The sequence below is a fragment of the Barbus barbus genome, assembly GCF_936440315.1.
Source record: "Barbus barbus genome assembly, chromosome: 7".
Classification (NCBI taxonomy): Eukaryota; Metazoa; Chordata; class Actinopteri; order Cypriniformes; family Cyprinidae; genus Barbus; species Barbus barbus.
The window spans coordinates 2,695,021-2,714,954 of record NC_136735.1 but is presented as its reverse complement, the minus strand read 5'-3'; the positions used below and the strand labels follow the sequence as shown (position 1 = coordinate 2,714,954).

The following is a 19,934-nucleotide window of genomic DNA, read 5'->3' as shown; positions in this document are numbered from 1 at the left end:
TAACTGACTTCTGTGATAGCAGCTTATCACCAAACCATCTGAGCTATTGGTACTTGGACCCCGATGACTATAACTGCCTTTGAGTTTGTTTCTTATTTGTTTTATTTGTCTCACACCTCAATTACAGATCAAATATTTGTCAGAATAAAGAATATGGTTTGTATGTTGTTTTCAAACGTGTAGTGTCAAAGACGAAAGGCTACCTTTCATTTGAAACCAACATTTCACCCTTTTAACAATAGTTTCTTCCCTCCTTTGAATAGCCACACAGTTCAAAATGTGAGTGTGTACTTCCAGTTGAATAAATTCCAGGTGTAATGCCTGCTCATAGGTCATAGGGGTTTGCACTGTTAACAGTCTGTAAAGTATAGTTAGAAAACCTGAATAACATAATAAGGAGTGTTATAAGCCATGGGTGAAAAAAAATATGCCTTAAAATCAGATTTAAAATTATTAAGAATAACGTTTCAGGGAAAAATAAGACTTTTAATAAAATGGGGGTATGTATGTAATTGCGTAGGTTAATAGTTTCTCCACAAACTATCTGAGACGGATAATCTTAGATCCAAACAATGAGATTGAAGATGCTGATCATAGAGGTCCTGTCCTGTATAAACACTCACAGATTGAGTTTGACATGGATTGAATTCAACCTAAAAGAGATCTCTAAACATGTAAGACTGATAACAATAGACTTGAAAATATCAGATCATTTTTATGATAATTTTTATGCAAAACTAGGCCAACATTACTGCAAATGTAAAAGTCCAATCTAACAACTTTTATAGAAATTATTATGCTGTTGGATTTATGGATTTAAACAAGATGACTATTATTGTGTTTTTGTTATAGAATATTGTATACAGCTAAGAAGGAACATAGAACATCCCTAACATTCAGGCAATGTTCTCTCAAAATTATAAAAAACGTTCTTCCAGTAAAGTTAATAGATTTATTTAAAAGTTGTCTGATCTTTAATAATGTTAAACATAAGCACAAAACATCATTCATGTAATGGTTTTCTAAAACATTTCAGTTATGCGTTCACCACTCCAGTGCATCAGATAACATCTCGAGAAGACAAAAACTGCATGTTTGGAAGAAAAAAAGCAATCACTAAAGTGTTTTAACATCAAACTGTTGCAGGTCAAGCACCGTTTACAAACCAAAACAAATATGTGTGTGGATTTTGATGTGGGAGACAACAGGAGATGGACCTTTTTACTTGAGGAAACGTTATTATGGACTCATATTCTAGCTGGAAGCAAGTTAAACGTCTAAATAATGGATTTGTTTCTTGCAAACACACTGCTTTTGTCTTCTGAAGATGTTAACTGATGGACTGGAGTGATGTGGATGACTGTGATGTTTTCATCAGCTGTTTGGACTCTGACGGCACCCATTCACTGCACCAATATACCACAGCAGACGCCTTCTAAAATCAGACTGGATCTACATCATCAGACTTTAGAAACATTCTTTATTCTTTGGTATAAAAGGCACATTCAGGATGAAAGAAACAGAAAGGAGCGATACATAAAAAAATCAATGTTCACTCATTTAATTTCACTAAATATTATAACATCCATTTCTCGAGTTAGCACATTAAGTAAACATTAGTTTGCCACACAAGCATTCCTTTGCTAGCTTTAAATGGATTTGTTTTAATCGGTTTCTATTCTCCCATACAAATCTCTTAAGGCAACTGAAAAAAAAACAGAGAACATTAAAACAAAAGACAAAACACTTCTGTGCGATTCACATCACAGGTAACAGATCCGTCGGCTCTGTGTTTACACTGACATCGGAGACTACGAACAAGCTCAAGCAATAAATTAGTCATCTGCAAGCAAACTATCAGATAAAAACATGCTGATCTGATTCTGACCTGGGATGCATAACAACAGCTTTGTAAAAAGTAAAACAAAAAAAAAGTGAAATAAAGGAATGAAATGTTAATAAATCGCATCGATTTAACTAAAGCGCAAAGCATTGGCCAGGACTCCTGACAAGCGTTAAACTAGACCCATCAGATCAGGTTAAAACTATCAAAAACCAAACCATCTCTACACGTCAATAATGTAAAATCATCTCGATCGCCCTTGAGATTCTCATGCTAACAAATAAAATCAAGATATTGCATATAACTAGCGTCATATTTACTGTCCCAGAGAGCAAGAGAGCAGGTGGAAACCATTGAATCAATGTTAATGACGTTGAATTAATATCACTTTTGCTCCTGCAATTAATGCTGAAATTTCATCAAAACACCATTATTATGATCAGTTTTTGCTTTAGTTGGGCTCTTGACTCTTGCTTTTCATTAAGTTAGTTATCTTTCAGTGCTTACAATAGTGTTTCAATAGAAACAGGTGTGCATTATTAAAGAACGAGATGTTTTAAAGTTAAATTGGTGTAGATTATGTTTGTGATGGGTGTCAAGCTGTAATAAAGCTGAGAAATAATACTAAAAAGTGTTGATCGTTCATTACTGATGTAAATGTTTTGTTGCTCAAATGCAAAGATACTGTGACAAAGCATACGGTATGATTTAGACATCAACGCTCATCATAAAACCTCAACACTGGTGACAATCATCAAACTAATTCAGATGAATGAGTTTCCTCACTATGATTATAGCCACCATCATCTGATCCCAATGGATCTTAGTTTTCATTACCTCAATAAATGCATTTTAGCACATTGTTACTAGTGACAGTGAAAACCTAACATTAAAGTACAAAGAGTCAAGAGCCCAACTAAAGCAAACGCTGATCACAATAATGGTGGTGTGTCTGCTCGATGATTGTGCAGTTTCTCTGCGTGTCTCAGAGCTCGTCGCGGGCCGTGCTGTCCAGCGGAGACTGCAGCACGCCTGAGTTCTGCGCCTCGCTGCTCAGCTCCTCCTGCTCGTGGCTCTTGCCCGACTGCGCTCGGTCCCAGTCGGTGTGGATCGTCTCGTTGTCCCAGACGGTGGAGGTCTCTGTGTCGCTGATGTAGCCCGCGTCACCTGTGTAGTGTGAGGGGTAAACCAGCAGCGGCTCGGCCGAAAACGCTCGCAGATCCCGCCGCTCGAAGTGAGACATGTAGTCCTCGCTGCACAGACAGAGACAGGAAACTACTTTAGTTATGGTGTTGATATACAAGATGAACAATAACACAAAACACACACAGAACAACAGAACGAATGATAGTGAGACAAATATGATAGATATCTACATATCTATCATATAAACACATTCAATGAAATAACTTAATTAAATAATAATATTATTATTATTATTATAAATGTTATTGTTAATAATATAATAAACCATTATTAACAATAATAATAAATCAACAAAATAATTGTTATTCAGAACCATATTTATTATTATTAATAATAATACATTTATTATTATTATTATTATTAGCTATTTCATTTTAAACTAAATATATTATTATTATTAATAAAAATATTTTAATGTATTATTACTATGATCATCATCGTCAATAACAAATGTCAACTAAATTTTATATATATATATATATATATATATATATATATAGTTTTAATGTATCATTGTTATTATTATCACCATTAATTGATAATTTCTAACAAAATCAATTATTTTAGTAGTTATAATCACGTTATTATTTATATTATTATCTTTAACTTATTAAAAATTAATTATATATATATATATATATATATATATATATATATATATATATATATAAATAATGTAAAATAATATAATATAATATATAAATATATATAAGTATTTATATATATATATATATATATATATATATATATATATATATATATATATATATATAAAAAGAATGTACATGTTCTTATTTCACTGAAAAAATGTGATCTTTAGGTTTATTATGTGATTTTGTGTGTGTGATTTTATTAGATTGTATGTTGTTTTATGGGTCATGAGACTTTTTTGATCATTACTCTTTGCTCATTTGCACAACAGCAGAGAAAAACATATTTTCATATCTGATCAGAAGGATAAAAAAGTAGATTAAATGATTGAACAAACAATATATAGAACCATAGATAGAAACAGGCAAACTGAACACTAGGGAATAATGCTACGGCTATATGAGAAGATAACTGTCTCACATGGGGTGTTTGTTGTACATGACGGGCAGAAACTCGTCCACCGGCAGCATCTTTTTGAGCGGTTCGGCCCGCAGCAGCTTCTGAGCGCCGCGCAGAGAGATCGCGTATCCCAGCGTCCAGTAGGAGTAATCCGCCTCCACCAGGTTGTGTATTCTGGGCACAGATTTCTCCGGTCGGTCCACCTGCATCCGCTTGCGGCCGATGTAACTGAGAGACAGAGACAGACAGCTGGAGTCAGGTGTCCAGCAGGGGGCGCAGTGTACACATACAGACTGCTGTACTCACATCAAATCCCAGTCCAGCCGCTGAGACTCGATCTCATGCATCAGATTCTGCAGGCGACGCTTAAAGAAAACCTCGAAGCGCAGGTCGTCCTCGATCACCAGAGATGTTTTCAGCCCCCGATCCACAATCTAACACACACACACAGAACCGTCATGTGCTTATACACACATACTGAGGAAAGACATGTCCATCATTTATGATACCATAAGAAAATTACTATTTCATTTTATTTAAAACCCACTAAACTCACTGAATGTATGCATGTGTGTGTGTATGTGTGTGTGTGTGTATATATTTAGAAAAAAAATTAAAAAAAAAATTTATTTTGAAAAATATATTAAAATATTTATTGCAAATTATATAAAAAAATATATTCAAGAAAACTCTATTTTGTAGTGTATATCCCCCTCTAACTAAAGTAAAACATTAAGTAAACACATTGCCATAAGATATTTAAAAATATATTTAAATATTTTCAAAAAAAAAAAAAAACACTTATTTAATAATAACATTTATTCCAATATTATAAAAAGCACTATTGTTTATTTCTAGAAAATCTACATTAAAACTTAATAATAATTAAATTAATAAGCAAAAATAATCATTATTATTATTATTATTATAAATTATTATTATAAATATAAAAATAATATTATTATTCAAACATTTTGTATAATTTTACACGTTTTGTATTATTTTGTTTAAAATAAATATAACTATTTTCAAAAAAAAAAAAAAAGTTTTTTTATTAATCTGAATCAGTTTACTTGATGAATATGTTCAGCTTCAAGCACTGTCCTCTTTTGTATCTGTTTTTTATGTTTTGTAATCATTTTATAACTTGCTGTTTACTAGTCTTGAATAATTACTTGAAAAGCATGTTTACATAATTCAGAACCACTTGGCTACATAAAATAGTGTAAAATTAATTAAATAATATTTACATGAACATTCAACATTTTAAATAAAGAATGTGGACAAATGCATGATTTGTTCTGTAATATTATTAAAAACAGTTAATGAAATTAAAGCATCCTTTAATACGGCTGCCGCTCTCTCTCTCACCTCTGTCCAGATGTTGAAGTGCGACAGGAAGCAGCCCAGCTCTCCTTTAGTGAGCGGCCGGCCGTGATACGGATCGCTGTATCCGGGCATCATCTGGATCCCCAGCGCCTCGATCTGACTGACGTTCAGCGCCCTGAAACACACACACACACACACACTCGTGTCAGACGGTCTGTGTGCGAGCAGAGCAGGTGAGAGACGGCGTGTGTGTGTGTGTGTGTTTGAGACATACTTGCCATCTACAGCTGCGATGATCTTGCACGCGATCTCTTGTTCGTTCAGAGTCCTCAGCATACGCTCTCTGCGGTCCGAACGCCTCAGCAGGTTTATCATAAACACCTGAGGAAATATAACCATTATAATATATTATATGACTTTACACAATAATATGAAAGCAAATCATATATGTAATATATAAACCTGATGAATATATACAATAGTACAAAATATTTTATAAAATAATATAAAATTAAATACATGTAATATATAAATAATATAATACAGAATGTCAATAAATACATAAAATAAAAACAATTGTATTTTATTCTACGATACAAAACACAATATTATAACAAAAATGACTAAAACAAAAAAAATTAAATTTAAATATAAATGGCTAAATTACTCTATTTTATGTTATACTATTTCATAAAATAACACAATATAAAATATTTTTTTAAAATAATTCAATATAAAATGATAAATAAATAAATATAAAAATATAAAGCATTATAAAAATATACTGCAATATAAAACAAAACAAAGTGAAATAGTTTGGTGAAAACATGGCATCCTGACCTCATCAAAGCCCATTTTATCCGGCTGTTTAGGAGGAAGAGAGAGATACACAGACGGCTCTGATGGAGGATTGCGCACTGGAGACCAAACACAGCGAATGATCAAGCTCATCGTTACGCTCTTTAAGCTGAAAAACATGTGACTCGTCATGTGACTCACCCATGACCTCCAGCAGCGAGTGCAGGAAGCTGTCCACCTCGTCCTGCAGGGTATTATGGGAGCGCAGGGGCACGGGGAAATACCCATAAGTCTCTCTGTTGCAGATGTACATCTGAACCTCTGCGGGAAACGATGTTAAAAGTCAAGCCAAAGCACCGCACATGATAAGTGAGTGTAATCTTCTGAGACGCACCTGCCATGCGCGCGGAGAAGGCGAAGATGATAATGTCGTCGAAGGCCCAGCTGTAGTCGGGATGGGGAGGGAAGAAGGCCAGCTCGCGGGACGCCTCCTTCCTCAGGTCCAGCAGGAAGGTGGAGTGAACCATGGGGACGGCGAAGCAGCCCTTGCGCTCCTGCCGGCGGATCGGCATGTAGGCCGGCGTCCGCTTATAATAACCCTGTAATAACACACGCTCCCTCCTTAACACAACTCTGACCAAAGATGTCTGTCAGCAACCTTTTTCCATGACTACAGCCTCCTTCAGACTGTCAGCCCAAATATGATTTTGTGCATATATGACTGTAATCCGATCTAAACGACTGACTGTCCACACTGTGTATCTACGTGTGCTGTGTTAGTGCTGTAACTGAGGCTTGTTAAAGCTCTTGCATATCATTGCTCTTCTGTTGATTTTGATTGCTTCCATTGTCCTCATTTGTAAGTCGATTTGGATAAAAGCATCTGCTAAATGACTAAATGTAAATGTATCGCAGCTGTCCAGAAGTGCTCTTTCGTTTTACGTAATGTGCGTTGGTTTCTATGGCAATGCCGTTGCGTTGTTATGCATACGCTAAAAACAACAATACAGTTTGCAAAACAGGGGCCTGTTTCATGAAACAAGTTGACCAAACAAGCCAGGTTTATTTCACTTAGTCTGACTTATTGTCAGTTGATTTGGTTCAAAATAAGTCAGAATAACTGAAATAAGCCTGGCTTGTTTGGTAAACTTGTTTTATGAAACAGGCCCCTGATGTTGTCTTACGACATGACCACATGTTGCCGTTGCGCTGGAGTATATCTCGTCTCATGAGGCAGTGGGAATGTGCGACTTTATTCTGTGCTGCCGTCTCCGCAGGATTCAAAACTCAAGAGGTGCGTATACTGGTATACTAGCAGTATATCGTCATTTTTCGCTTTTTACAAAAACTAAGCTAAATCCGATCTGACCGGTCAGACCGAAACAGATTTCCAGGAATATGATTTAAATAGGATTCCAAACCACATATGAATGTAGCTCGAAACTGATTTGCAAAAATCGAATTTCATGTAGTTCGCTGCTATTCAGACTATTTATATTTGATTGGATTTCAATCAGATTTACTGACTGAAGGCCCGTTCACACAGAAAACAATAACGGTAACCATAACGAAAATTAAATTAAGGTGACAGATGACAAATCTGGAGTGTGCAATTAGAGTAAACATCTTAATCGTCTGCTGGTGTGAACGGGCCTTAAGACAAGATGACACTGTCGTCATTAAACAATGACTCTGACTATATAAAGATGCAATATTGTTAACTAAAATATTTACAATTATAAAATTTAAATAATAAAAAAATATATATATTTTTTTATATTTGTCAAAAAATATATATTTTTTTTATTATTATATATTATAGAAATATTCTTCAACAAGCCTGTTTGCGGTTGCCGAATTCCAGGAGTTAAAACAAAATAAAATTTCCACAATTTTTGATTTACTGAATATTCCCAATCTGGCAACTATTTGCACAAACTCTCTCTGCTCGGAGAAAAGAAAAGCACTGATGATCTGAAAACAGCAGAAATCACGTCCGCTGGAGTTTAGCGATCTTCACTGTGATATTCTGCTCAAATGAACGTGTAATAAAGGCCGTCTGTGTTCCTTCACGTGGTCGTTTGTACTGTTTGCTGCGATTAAATCTGTGAGCAAAACGTCTCAGTGACAAACTAATAAACCCAAACATTTGCTGCTTATGTGAACGTGCAATAATTCAGAAATGTAAAAAGAAATGTTTGTGTGATGAAATTGTGATTATCAGTTGAACCACTATGCATCATGGCAAAAAAAAGACTGTTTTCATTGACTAAACCTTGACTAAAATGCCTAGATGTTTAGTCACTAAAACCTGACTAAGAGTACGGTTGATTAAGTATGATAAAAAGCACATTTGACACCGGACTCAAGTGTACATGAAAAAACAGCTGTCAATTGAAGACTGAGGCAGGATCCACACGCGTTCAGTTCCTGGTTTCACACACCTGAGACGTCATGCCGCACCAGAAGTTAGAGTACGCCGCTCTGGACTCCAGCATCGGTGCCACCATCGTCTTATTCTCCTGCATCAGCTTCCATAAAACATCCCGGTTAGTCAGCAGGTTATCACAGTCCACCATCTGCAAACAGCCACGAGTTTGTATTACTTCATAGCGACTCCCCATTACGTCACTTCATTTTACATCTGGGAAAAAAAATAATTACCCACAAAAATGTTTTAACAGCAGTTCATTTGTGAAAAAAGTGCTTATTATGGAAACAATATACTTTTAAAGAATATGTATATGTAATGTTTTCTGACACTCAAGTAGAAGTTATTTACAATTAAATGAAAATGTATTATAGTTTAAATTTATGAGAAATGCACTTTAGAGAGAACTTGCAGAAGTACATCTTTATATGTAATTTCATGATTATGTCTGTTGTCATTAAAATATGGTTAAAGCACTGCTGAAGGTACTAACAAACATTTATGGCAAACTAAAATACATTTTAATGTAATTTCTATTGGAACTTGTTTAAATATATTTAAAATTACATGTTTGTAGGTTGCAATTAAGTCAATTAAAAATGTATAGATGTTTGACTTTTATACATGGCAGTGGTTTTGATTCCTCAGCGGCGGCTCGAGAGACGGTATGTTTAATCCTATAATGGTCCAGAGTATTTGGACTAAAACATATGCAGAGCAGTTAAACCAGCGTGGAGCCGAATGCTGGACAGCAGGAACAGAGCTGCAGAAATAAACACACTCAGAAATAACCCTATAATACTGAACAGAGCAGCTGCTAACTTTAGACGAGCAAACGACCGGACGCGGCCCGTGACCCTCTACAGACTGGAGGTGAAGTCGGGTCACACTGCAGTCATATTATCTGCACTGGCATGCACCATTACAGCCGTGGATGATGGTACATGACTACAGCGAGGGCTAAAGAGACTCGTCTCAGATTTTAGACGATGTACCAGAAAGTAGTCGGCCCACATCTCCCGTGCCGTGTCGAGGGCCGCCTGGCGCAGCTTCATCACGTGCTCGTATCGCAGGTTCGTCCAGTGCTTCGGGCCGCTCTCGTCCTCATATGCGCTGAGAAACACACAGACAAATAAAAATAAGAGACAGAAACATTTCAGACACTGTCTGAGGTCATTTGAACAATCACACTGTGATTGAGTTCTGTGATTGACAGAGGGGCAAGATTTACTAAACAGGGCAAATTAGCGTTAGAGTGCAACTCCATAAAAGCGCAGATGGGAGGGAAATGCTGCGGGTCATTTATTAACAATGTGCGTCCGTGTTCTTTAATAACACAGTGATAATGTAATGACCAGCGCAATCTACCAAGAGCAGCTGCCTGCTTTAAGACATGCTTTTTTGGGCGTTAAATAATGGCACAAATACCAGTAATTTGACGAGCGTAAACATTAGGAAATCGAGTTGTATGATTCATTTTAATACTGTCCTCCCATAAATATTGCTTCTGAAAGGGAAACTCCTACAAATGCATATTCAATAAGGTCAGGCACAAAAATAAGCCTTTTCAGTGCCAATTCTTCACTGCGCGTCTTTAGTAAATCCAGACCGCAGTATTTTAACTAAAAAATGGTTTCCACTGGTGCAAGCTGTTAGTAAATCTGAGCATAAATTAGATGTACATTAAAATGCAATGGATACATACAATTACATAACATTCACTACAATTAGCATGTTTTTTTGTTTTTTTTCTATTAAAAAAGTTCATTCTTGTGCCAAGGCAAGATTAGTTGGGGTCATAAAATACCATGTGGTGCAATAAAATTAACATGAATGTAGAAACTAATAAAATATACCATTTAAAATATATTTACCATGCATGTATTGTATGTATATATTATCATTATTATTAATAATGTTTTTTTTTTTTTTTTGAAAATAATAGATGAGATCATATTCTTTGTGTGGAAGGAAAATATTATTATTACAGAAACTAACATGTATTTTGAGGTCAATAGAACACAATTCAGATTTCTGTATGTTCTAATGCAAGAACAGAAACAGAGCAAATGTTACTGTGTTTAGGTTTGTGTTCAGCTTTAGGTTCAGATGTAGTTTAAGGTCAGCCTCACCTGGGCTCCTCCTGAGGTCTCCACTCCACATAATGATAGAAGTTCTGGACGTTTACGAGCCATTCGCGCAGGACTGCGGTGGTATTGTCTGAATTATGATCTGTGGCCACCCTGAAGACAGAGAGATCATCTGAAAACAGTTCAACATCTGAAACAGACATGTACAAGACTGCCGCTTCTCCAAACATGAATGACAAAATAGAAAGCAAATGACTATAATTAGAGCTTTCTAATTTTCCTTCTTTCCTGAATGTTGAGTTTGCTCTCAGTGCTGTAAAATCACCCCATATTTAACTGCACTACACGACCTTTGGAAAACCAAGCTTGTCTTTAGCGTTTGGCTGCAGAAGGAGCACATGAGAACCAGAGCAGACATGCAGCTGCTACAAAATGTGTTAGTGAAGAAAATGAGTCTGATTCACTCACACAGTTGCCAGTGATGGAGAAAGTTACTTTTAAAAGTAATGCATTACAGTATTACATTGCTCCATAAAGAGCATGATACGTATGCATTACTTTCTGTCACCTGGGCTGGGCTTGATTGTTTCTTTTTAATAACAAAAAAAAAAAAAAATGTTATATTTTTGGCAATTGTAAAGGCCCTTTCACAACAAAAGTGAAATGAAGTGCCTCTGCACCTCACTGCCAGTTTCTCTCAACCTGGGACAGGAGAGCTGTGAGTCAATAAATGGGAAAACAAAGCAACTTGCATTACTTCTTTGAAAAACTAACTCCGTTGCAAATTTTAAAGTAATGCATTACTTTACTAGTTACTTGGAAAAGTAATCTGATTACGTAACTCGCGTTACTTATAATGCGTTACACCCAACGCTGACAGATGCTGAACAAATGTGTGTGTTCAAGAGAGATCCTGGGGAAATCAAGGCAGTTTATTACTGAGATCATATACAGGCTGTCTGTAGGAGATCAGGGTTTAGCTGTGTACAGACGGCTTCCAGGTGCACAATCTCATATCACACACACACACTCAGAGAAGCTTCTGAAAGTTCCTCAGGTGAATTCCATTCCTCTTTTTTTCCAGTCTTGACCAGATCTGACACACCCATCCATCTCCATCAGGATTGTGTTTGATCTACAGGTCTGAGTGCTTCCATTATTTGCACTAAACTTGCGAAGACAAAACTAACTAGTACTAGTGTTCATAATTAGGTTTAGAGATCTGAAAATGATAATGTATGCACTATGCAGAACAAACATTACTTTTCTTTGAGTTTCCAACAAAAATAACTAATCTTATATTTTATTATATTAAGAATGGTATAGGTATACTTTGGTGTCAAAGAAATTAATACTATTATTTGGCAAGGATGCATTAAAGTGACACTAAAGACATTTATAATGTTACAAAAGATTTCTGTTTCAAATAGCACGGTTCTTTACAACTTCCTATTCATCAAATAATCTTGAAATAAAAATGTTTCACAGTCTCCACACACTACTGATAATAAAAACGTATTAATTTGATGGCTGCTGAAAATTCAGCTTTGCATCGCCAGAATAAATTACATTTGAAAATATTTTGAAATAGAAAATGATTTTAAATCACATTATATTATATTATATATAAATTATAATAGTATTGTCATAATATTTCACAGGATAAGTGTTTTTAATTCTGGATGAGCGCATATTAAATATATATCTTACCAAGCCCTAAACTTTTAAGTATGTATTATAATTACAGATTATTATATGTAATTATGGTGATAAAATGGCGATTAAACATCTTTGGGTGTAAAATTACACCTATAATGTGGCTGCCTGATTCATAGAGAGTCATCAAAAGAGCACTCATTCAATAATTAAAGCCATTAAGACACAGGAGAAAAAGGCGCCAAACCACCGCGCTCGCATTGGGAGAACCAATCACACGGCCGCGGGTACGACAACGCCCATCCCACAGTATAACAGTAAAAAGGAAAGCTGGAGCAGATGAGATCCCCACTGGAGATGTTGATCGAGATGTCTCTGTGTGTGAACTGCAGCGCTCCCGCTCTAATGCTATGGTTATGTAGCGAGCCTACTTGTTAGCGGTCAGCGCCTCTCATAACTGATTTAAGCACAGTTTGAGTTATTCCTGTAATAACACTTTAGATTATATGGAATTTGATGTGCGTGTGCTGACGTTCAGATCTGCCAAGATGTTCATCAGTTCATCAAAGACTTTCTTAAATACAGTTCAGTTTCAGTTTGCTAAAGCGTTAGTGTGCGCTGAACCCACCCAACGGCTTCTGGGAGTCTCGGACCGCATGTGGTTTGGTTCTGGTCTGTTTGTGGCAGCGGCACAAACCCCGGCGGTTCGGTTTCAGTTGTTAACTACACGCTGAGAGCGAGGCTTCAGGTCTGAATGCTGCTGTGACTCTGAACTGAATGAAACGAGGATGATACGATGTCAAAATACATGCCACGGCTACAAGCCAATCTGTGCAGACGCTATTTTAAACTACTCAACAATTAAACATTCACATTAAAGGAAGAGTTTCCACCCACATTTTCCATCTGTCTAGTGGAACTATGTGCAAATTCTACCGGGCTATGATTGAATTGGTCCTGTGTTCTTCATTTACTGTTTGGTACAGCTCTGCTACTCAGAGGGGTAAGTTTAGGCTTCAGAGAGTATGGCAGAACGCATTATTGGGACTGATCTACCTTCCCTGTCAAGGGTTAAGGCCCTGATATACTTCAAACGAAATTGAAGAGCGAACTGATATGACGTCATTTCGAACAAAATCAGGCCGAAACGAAGTTCATTTCGGCAGTTCGATACAGCTCACCAAAGCGAACTTTCTGGGGGAGTTTGTTTTGGCTCCTAAACACCTATGAGCTGCCATTGGTCCGTGGCGATTACGCAATCGGTGGGTGTGTTCTGGAGCGCCACCTTCTTGTTTCTCCCCCAGGAACAAAGGTCAGGCAGGAGAACAACATTTACGTCACTAGCTACGTAAATACACTGTGTCGAATAGCTGAGCTGCCAGAAATATATCCGCACCAGTACAATACATGATTACATCCCTCCTGCGGAAGGATCATTAGGGGAAGTCGTGGCCTAATGGTTAGAGAGTCGGACTCGTAATCGAAAGGTTGCAGGTTTGAGTCCCCGGCCGGCAGGGATTGTAGGTGGGGGGAGGGAATGTACAGCGCTCTCTCCACCCTCAATACCACGACTGAGGTGCCCTTGAGCAAGGCACCGAACCCCCAATTTCTCCCCGGGCGCTGCAGCATGGCTGCCCACTGCTCCGGGTGTGTGTTCACGGTGTGTGTGTGTGTGTGCATTTGTTCACTACTCACTGCTGTGTGTGTGCACTTGGATGGGTTAAACGCAGAGCACCAATTTCGAGTATGGGTCACCATACTTGACAATACGTCACGACAATACGTCACGACAATCACTCGCGGGGAGACTTTAAAGATTCAGAGGAAGCATTTAATTCCTAGAAAGAAATCGCAACGAAGCTTGACGTCGACGACCCAGAGTTATGCAAAAAGCGATGTAGAGAAACATCAGATGCAAGTTTTCCAAAGCCATGAAAAGAATGAAAGGAAAGAGTAAAGATATAAGGTAACAAGTACCAAAGAAGTATATCAGGGCCTTTAAGAAACGGGCTCTGATGATTGTCCGCGATCCTTTTACATCCTGCATTCAATCTTTTCAGACTTTTACCTTCTGGAAGGCATTCTAGTCTTGTTAAATCAAGAACTACCAGACTTCAGAATAGCTTTTTTCCAGTAGCCATAAAAATTATAAATTCTACTATGTAACTTCGTAATATTGTATTGTTTTTTTGTTGTTGTTTTGTGTGTGTGTGTGTGGGATGCCTTTTACCGACAGTAAATTCCTTATGTTTTGCATACCTGGCCAATAAATGCTGAATTGAATTGAATTAATTTCTTGTCATGTACTCATTTAAGGCCTGTTCACACCAAGAACAATAACTGTATTAGCATCCAGCTTGGACATTAGCATTTAAATGTTCCAGCTCTTTAAAGTCTGGTGGATTCTGATTGGCTGTTGGTGTTTTTAACTGTTCATCAGAACCAAGTTTCCTTATTGGATTATATGAAAATAGTTTTATATAATCCACTGGGAGTGAATTTGGCTCCGAAATTACACAAAAAAAAAAAGCACCATGAAAATGGACCATACAATTTTTGCACTAAGCTGCATCCATTTTTCTTTCTCTCTCCAGTCAGTTACTAGTTACTGTGGATCATATACTGAATATAGTCTATTTTTATAGATATTTAGATCAAATGTATATTTACATACAGTACATACATACACACACACACACACACACATATATATATATATATATATATATATATATACACACACACACTCACACTGCCGTTCAAAATACTTTTAATGTTGTTTTAATGTAATTTATTTCAGTGATGCATATCAGAATTTTTTTTCAGCCTGATTTATTATCAATACTGTTCTTTTTTAGCTTTCTATTCATAAAATAATTCTGAACAAAATGTCACAGGTTCCAAAACAATATTGAACCTGTTGAAAAAAAACAGCATATGCTGGTAAGGTATGTTTTGAAGCAGGGGATGCTGGTTTGAGCTGATTTAAGATGGTCATGTGCTGGTCCTAAACTGGTCCGATCAGCTCAAGACCAGCTTAAACCAGCATAAACCAGCAGCCCAGCTTCAAAGCATACATAACCAGCTGGCAGCATATGCTGTTTTTTCAACAACACTGGTTTGTGAAACAATGATTTCTGAAAGATCAGATGACTCTGAAAACTGGAGTAACAGCTGATCAAAATTTCATCACTGCATCACTGAATTAAACTGATGTTACAACTCTGAGTGAGAACCGCTTCAGACGAACTGAACCAATCATTGAAACTGATTCACGAACCGATTCACTGGTTTGATCGAGCCTTCGAACAGAATTGACTCAAAAGAATGAATCATTCGCGAACGGGCATCGCTCATTGCCCAGAGAAACAGTAGACGGCGCGTTTGGAATAAATTGAAGGATTTTTGTATTGCATTAAGATAAAGTAACGAGAGGAGCGTCGCCCACAGTAACGAAGTAAAAGTACCGTTTTAAAACCGTTTTACTATAAAAGTATTAGTCAGTGCTCGAATTGAATCAAGTCTTATGGGGGGTCCCCACCATCAGACTTTTTTTTTTTTTGGTGGGGGTGGGGGTTAGTCTCGCAATATACAATTTATACAAAATAAACAATATATTTGATCATAATATGCATAACTATATACTATTTAATGTTGCATAACAAATAGAGATAAGCTACTATTCTTCTTTTAAATGGCTTACTCCAAGTAAAAATGTCGGAGGGACCCCCCTAAGTCTATTTTTTACTTCTTATGGGGGGTCCCTAATGCCTTATGGGGGGTCCCGGATCCCCCCAGCCCCCCTTCAATTCGAGCAGTGGTATTAGTTACCCCCAAAAATGTAGGCCTTCTCAAGTAAATGTAAGTCGTTACTACCCACCTCTGATAACTAGACGGTGAGAACTTTCATTTTTGGGTGAAATATGTTGGTTTATCATGCAAAACAAAACTTATTTTTGTATCTTTCATTTGGTCTGAGTTTGTAATCAAATGCATTTTTGTGTCAGAATATTTTAAGTATTTTCTGAAGACACGTTGAATGGGAGTATTAAATATTAAAGTATTTGATGAATAAAAAGAAACTCTGCTCTAAGTAAATCGAAATCAATAAGTAGTTCACAATTCGATTATTAAAGATGCCTTCTCTAGTTTATGGCATGCATGTTTTATGAGGTCATAAAGTCTCTCAGAAGGTGTTTCGGGCATTTAATCTGCCTGTAGTTTCAGCTCACTGACTCATTCACGCAGGAAACTCATTCATGTGTTTTGTTTTCTCATTATTTCCATCACCGCGCGCGACACGTCGGCTGATCAGATCTGCATGAGTCCGGGGGAAAAGGGGGCAGAGCCGATCGAGGGGCATGGGGGGGTGTCTGTCTGCCCTGGACACGTCTAAACTCGCTCATTTCCCCTCCACGCACACAGGCCACAGGAGGAACCGAGTCAAAACTATCCTGCTCTCGTTTCCAAACAGAGATAAATCACAAATCACATCCCTAAAGACTCACGCGAGCACAGCTGGTGTTAGTTTAATTCACTCAACACACACACAAACGCCTGTGTACTTTCACTCGTTTCATCTGTATCAAGCCTTCAGTCACTGTGTTACAGTTAAACACGCAACGCAACAGGCCAGCGCAGGACGCGCATCTGTCAGACGCGTAATTGCGCAGAACATCAATTCTGATAAATCACGCCAAACAGTCCGGTCCGCCGGAACTCACCATACAGCCATGCGGTCTTTGGGGTAGTTGAGGCGATCGATGGCTCCGAGGACGTGCGGCAGAGAGTGCGCCGAGTTGCGGCACACCAGCGCGAGCAGCACCCGCGGCGCGAGCAGCGCGGACTCCGGGCTCCAGCGCTCCTCCGGGAAATAACCGCGCGCCGGACCGGTCCAGAGCAGCAGCACAAAGACACACAGCAGATGCATGGCTGGAGAACGAGAGAATTTCAGAAATAGCGGAAGGTCAGGCAGAAAAGAGGAACGGCGAGACTGATCGCGGCGCGCTGACGCGAACAGTGAGAATCGGAGATTTATTGCCAACCCAGCCGACAGAAATACGGAGCGACTCTAGGTGGTCCCTGGAGGAGATTTAAAGGGAAGGGCTTCTTACTATAAAAGTAAAAGATTGCGGCACAAAAAAGTCAGAAACATACAGCACTCTCAATCATCTGATAAATGACAGAGAGATAATAATACACGGTAATTAAACTGTACAGACTGTAATTAAACTCCACAATCGGGCGTGTGTTCGCCTGTGTCGCGGCCCCTTTAAGAAAAGCAGCTGGCTTGGTTGGAATCTGCTGGAAAGTTTTGTGGGTGTGGCTAACGCACACTTACACATCACAATACAAGTGTTCTACAGTATTGAGTCTCATGAGCAGACCAGAAGAGTATAAATATACATTTATTATTAGAATAGTGAAGACAAATATGGCAGTGGGACAAACGGTGGATCTGAAACAACGCGAACCTGTTCACAGTTTTGAAGCGCTCGCCTAGGACATCTGCTGGTCAAAGTCATGCAGCCTTAAAGCAAAGAGATGGTCCTCACTGGTCGGATCCAGATCCAACTCCTCCCACCTTACATATACCTAAACCCACCCATCCCCACCCCCTGATCCCTAAACCCACCCATCTCCACCCCTAGATGTGGATCTAACCCCGCCCCCTGGATCTTGTGTTCTGCAGTGAGGGGCTACTGGACTCGAGTCCAAATCAGCTACACACTTTTTTATGCACAATATGATACAGAAATGACCAATATGATGTAATAATGTAATACTAAAAATGAAAACTCTACCCCTATCCTAACTGTCACACAAGCATGTTGACATTTTGTTTTTACTGTTATATTTTAAATGTTCTTATTGTAAAAAATAAATAAATAAATAAAAAAAATCTGTGTATGAATGTTACTAACACGTTGCCAGTATAAACAAGATTGTTGCATTTTTCATAAATAAATAACTGACAGAGCTGCGTTTAAGGCACGGTTCTCTCAGAGACAACGAGTCCACTTCATCAGATGATGATACAGATGATTAATATTTCTCATGTGGCCCAAACACAGACAATTATGAGAAGAAAAAAGTCAGCATTGTTTTTGAAAGTCGGTATTTAAGCTGCTGTATCTTTTCATTGATGACTGCAATGTTTTGGAAAAGTTAAAGACAGTCTATAGACCTACTTAAAATGCTTGACAAACTCACTGCACACACGTTTTCTATGAGAAGCAAACGAATAGCCTATTTATTATCTCCACTGTGCGTCACTTAATGCGGTGATACGCAATTAAATTATTGCAGGGCATAGTAATAAATTCACATCTTAAGGCTTGCAGGTGACTTTAGTAGTTTCATTAATAATGGTATCATTTTTATTCTTTTTTTTTCAAAGTAAAACTAGGGCAAGTTAAAAACATAATATATATGTTTTGTTATTGTTGCAGTAACTGCTTGCAAAAAATCAAAACAAAACAAAAAATTCCTGGCCAGTAAAAACACATTAGTTATGACTGCTAAATTTTGTTAACTCACCGGCCATCGACACACAATCCTTACCTGCACTACAGTCAATTTTTTTAGTCGTGTCTTTTTTCCCCTTTCTTTGTGATGTGCAGCTGATGGTGAAGTGAAGATGCTGGAGAAGTTGTTCACAGTTCCATGTTCATCGTACACATTGTCATACCTATTGATGTAAATTTTGTTTGATGTTGTTTGTTGTTTAAAATATGTTCATATTTCATTTCAGAGAGATTGTTTCTTTAAATGCAAATTATTTTTTAATAATATTTAATTCATGGTTCATAAGATTCTTATGTTTTGTGAACAATAAACTCTGTAGAAGTGGCTTGTTGACTGATTATTTATGTACAGGCATCAGAATCTAGAGGTTAGGAGAACGTTCTGGGAACCTTCTAGGAACGTTCCGCTAACCTTAAGGGAACGTTCTATTTACGTTAAGAAAACTTTCCTGGCTAGCCCATAGGGAACGTTCTGGGAACGTAAAATTGTTAGCTGGGGTAATACCAAAAAAAAAAAAAAGCTAACTCCTCTGCTAACACACTACTTTGTGTTGTACTTTGTACTTTACAGTTACGTAAGGTATTGGTAATTTTTTGGTAATTTCATGATTTACCAATTGACAACGTAACCAAGACGTGGCATGCCCGTAATTTAATTACCATCAAATTACCAACTCACAACGCTGTCAGTACGTCGTAATATTACCAAGCACGTCCCAGATACGTGCTCTATTGGTAATAGGCTATATTGGTAATTTAATTACTTACTGGCAACGTAACTGCAGCGTTTCATGCACGTGATTTCATGACCATCATTTACACATTCTACCTCCAAACCTGTTGACATTTAGTTTTTACTGTTATTTTGCTTTTACATTTTATTATAGTAAAAAAAGTAAATAAATAATAATAATAATAAATCAAAATTCTGTGTGTGTACAAGTTTTTTTTTTTTCATGCTTTTGTTGATTTGAATATGAATCAGAGAGGATCATCAGTGCCCC

The 19,934-nt window shown here is 37.4% G+C and overlaps 1 protein-coding gene across 1 annotated transcript; it reads right to left on the bottom strand.

Annotated features, from left to right (window-relative positions):
- Positions 1 to 1,461: 1,461 nt before the first annotated feature.
- LOC306872893 (procollagen galactosyltransferase 1-like) lies at positions 1,462 to 17,959 on the bottom strand. Its single transcript, XM_079421805.1, has 12 exons — positions 17,128 to 17,959; positions 10,790 to 10,900; positions 9,653 to 9,770; positions 8,671 to 8,805; positions 6,621 to 6,825; positions 6,428 to 6,547; positions 6,269 to 6,345; positions 5,703 to 5,809; positions 5,471 to 5,603; positions 4,406 to 4,533; positions 4,121 to 4,327; positions 1,462 to 3,096 (listed from the first exon to the last, which is right to left on the bottom strand). The coding sequence occupies exons 1-12, from the start codon at positions 17,331 to 17,333 to the stop codon at positions 2,829 to 2,831; spliced, it is 1,815 nt and encodes a 604-aa protein (XP_079277931.1). The 5' UTR covers positions 17,334 to 17,959; the 3' UTR covers positions 1,462 to 2,828.
- Positions 17,960 to 19,934: the final 1,975 nt, after the last annotated feature.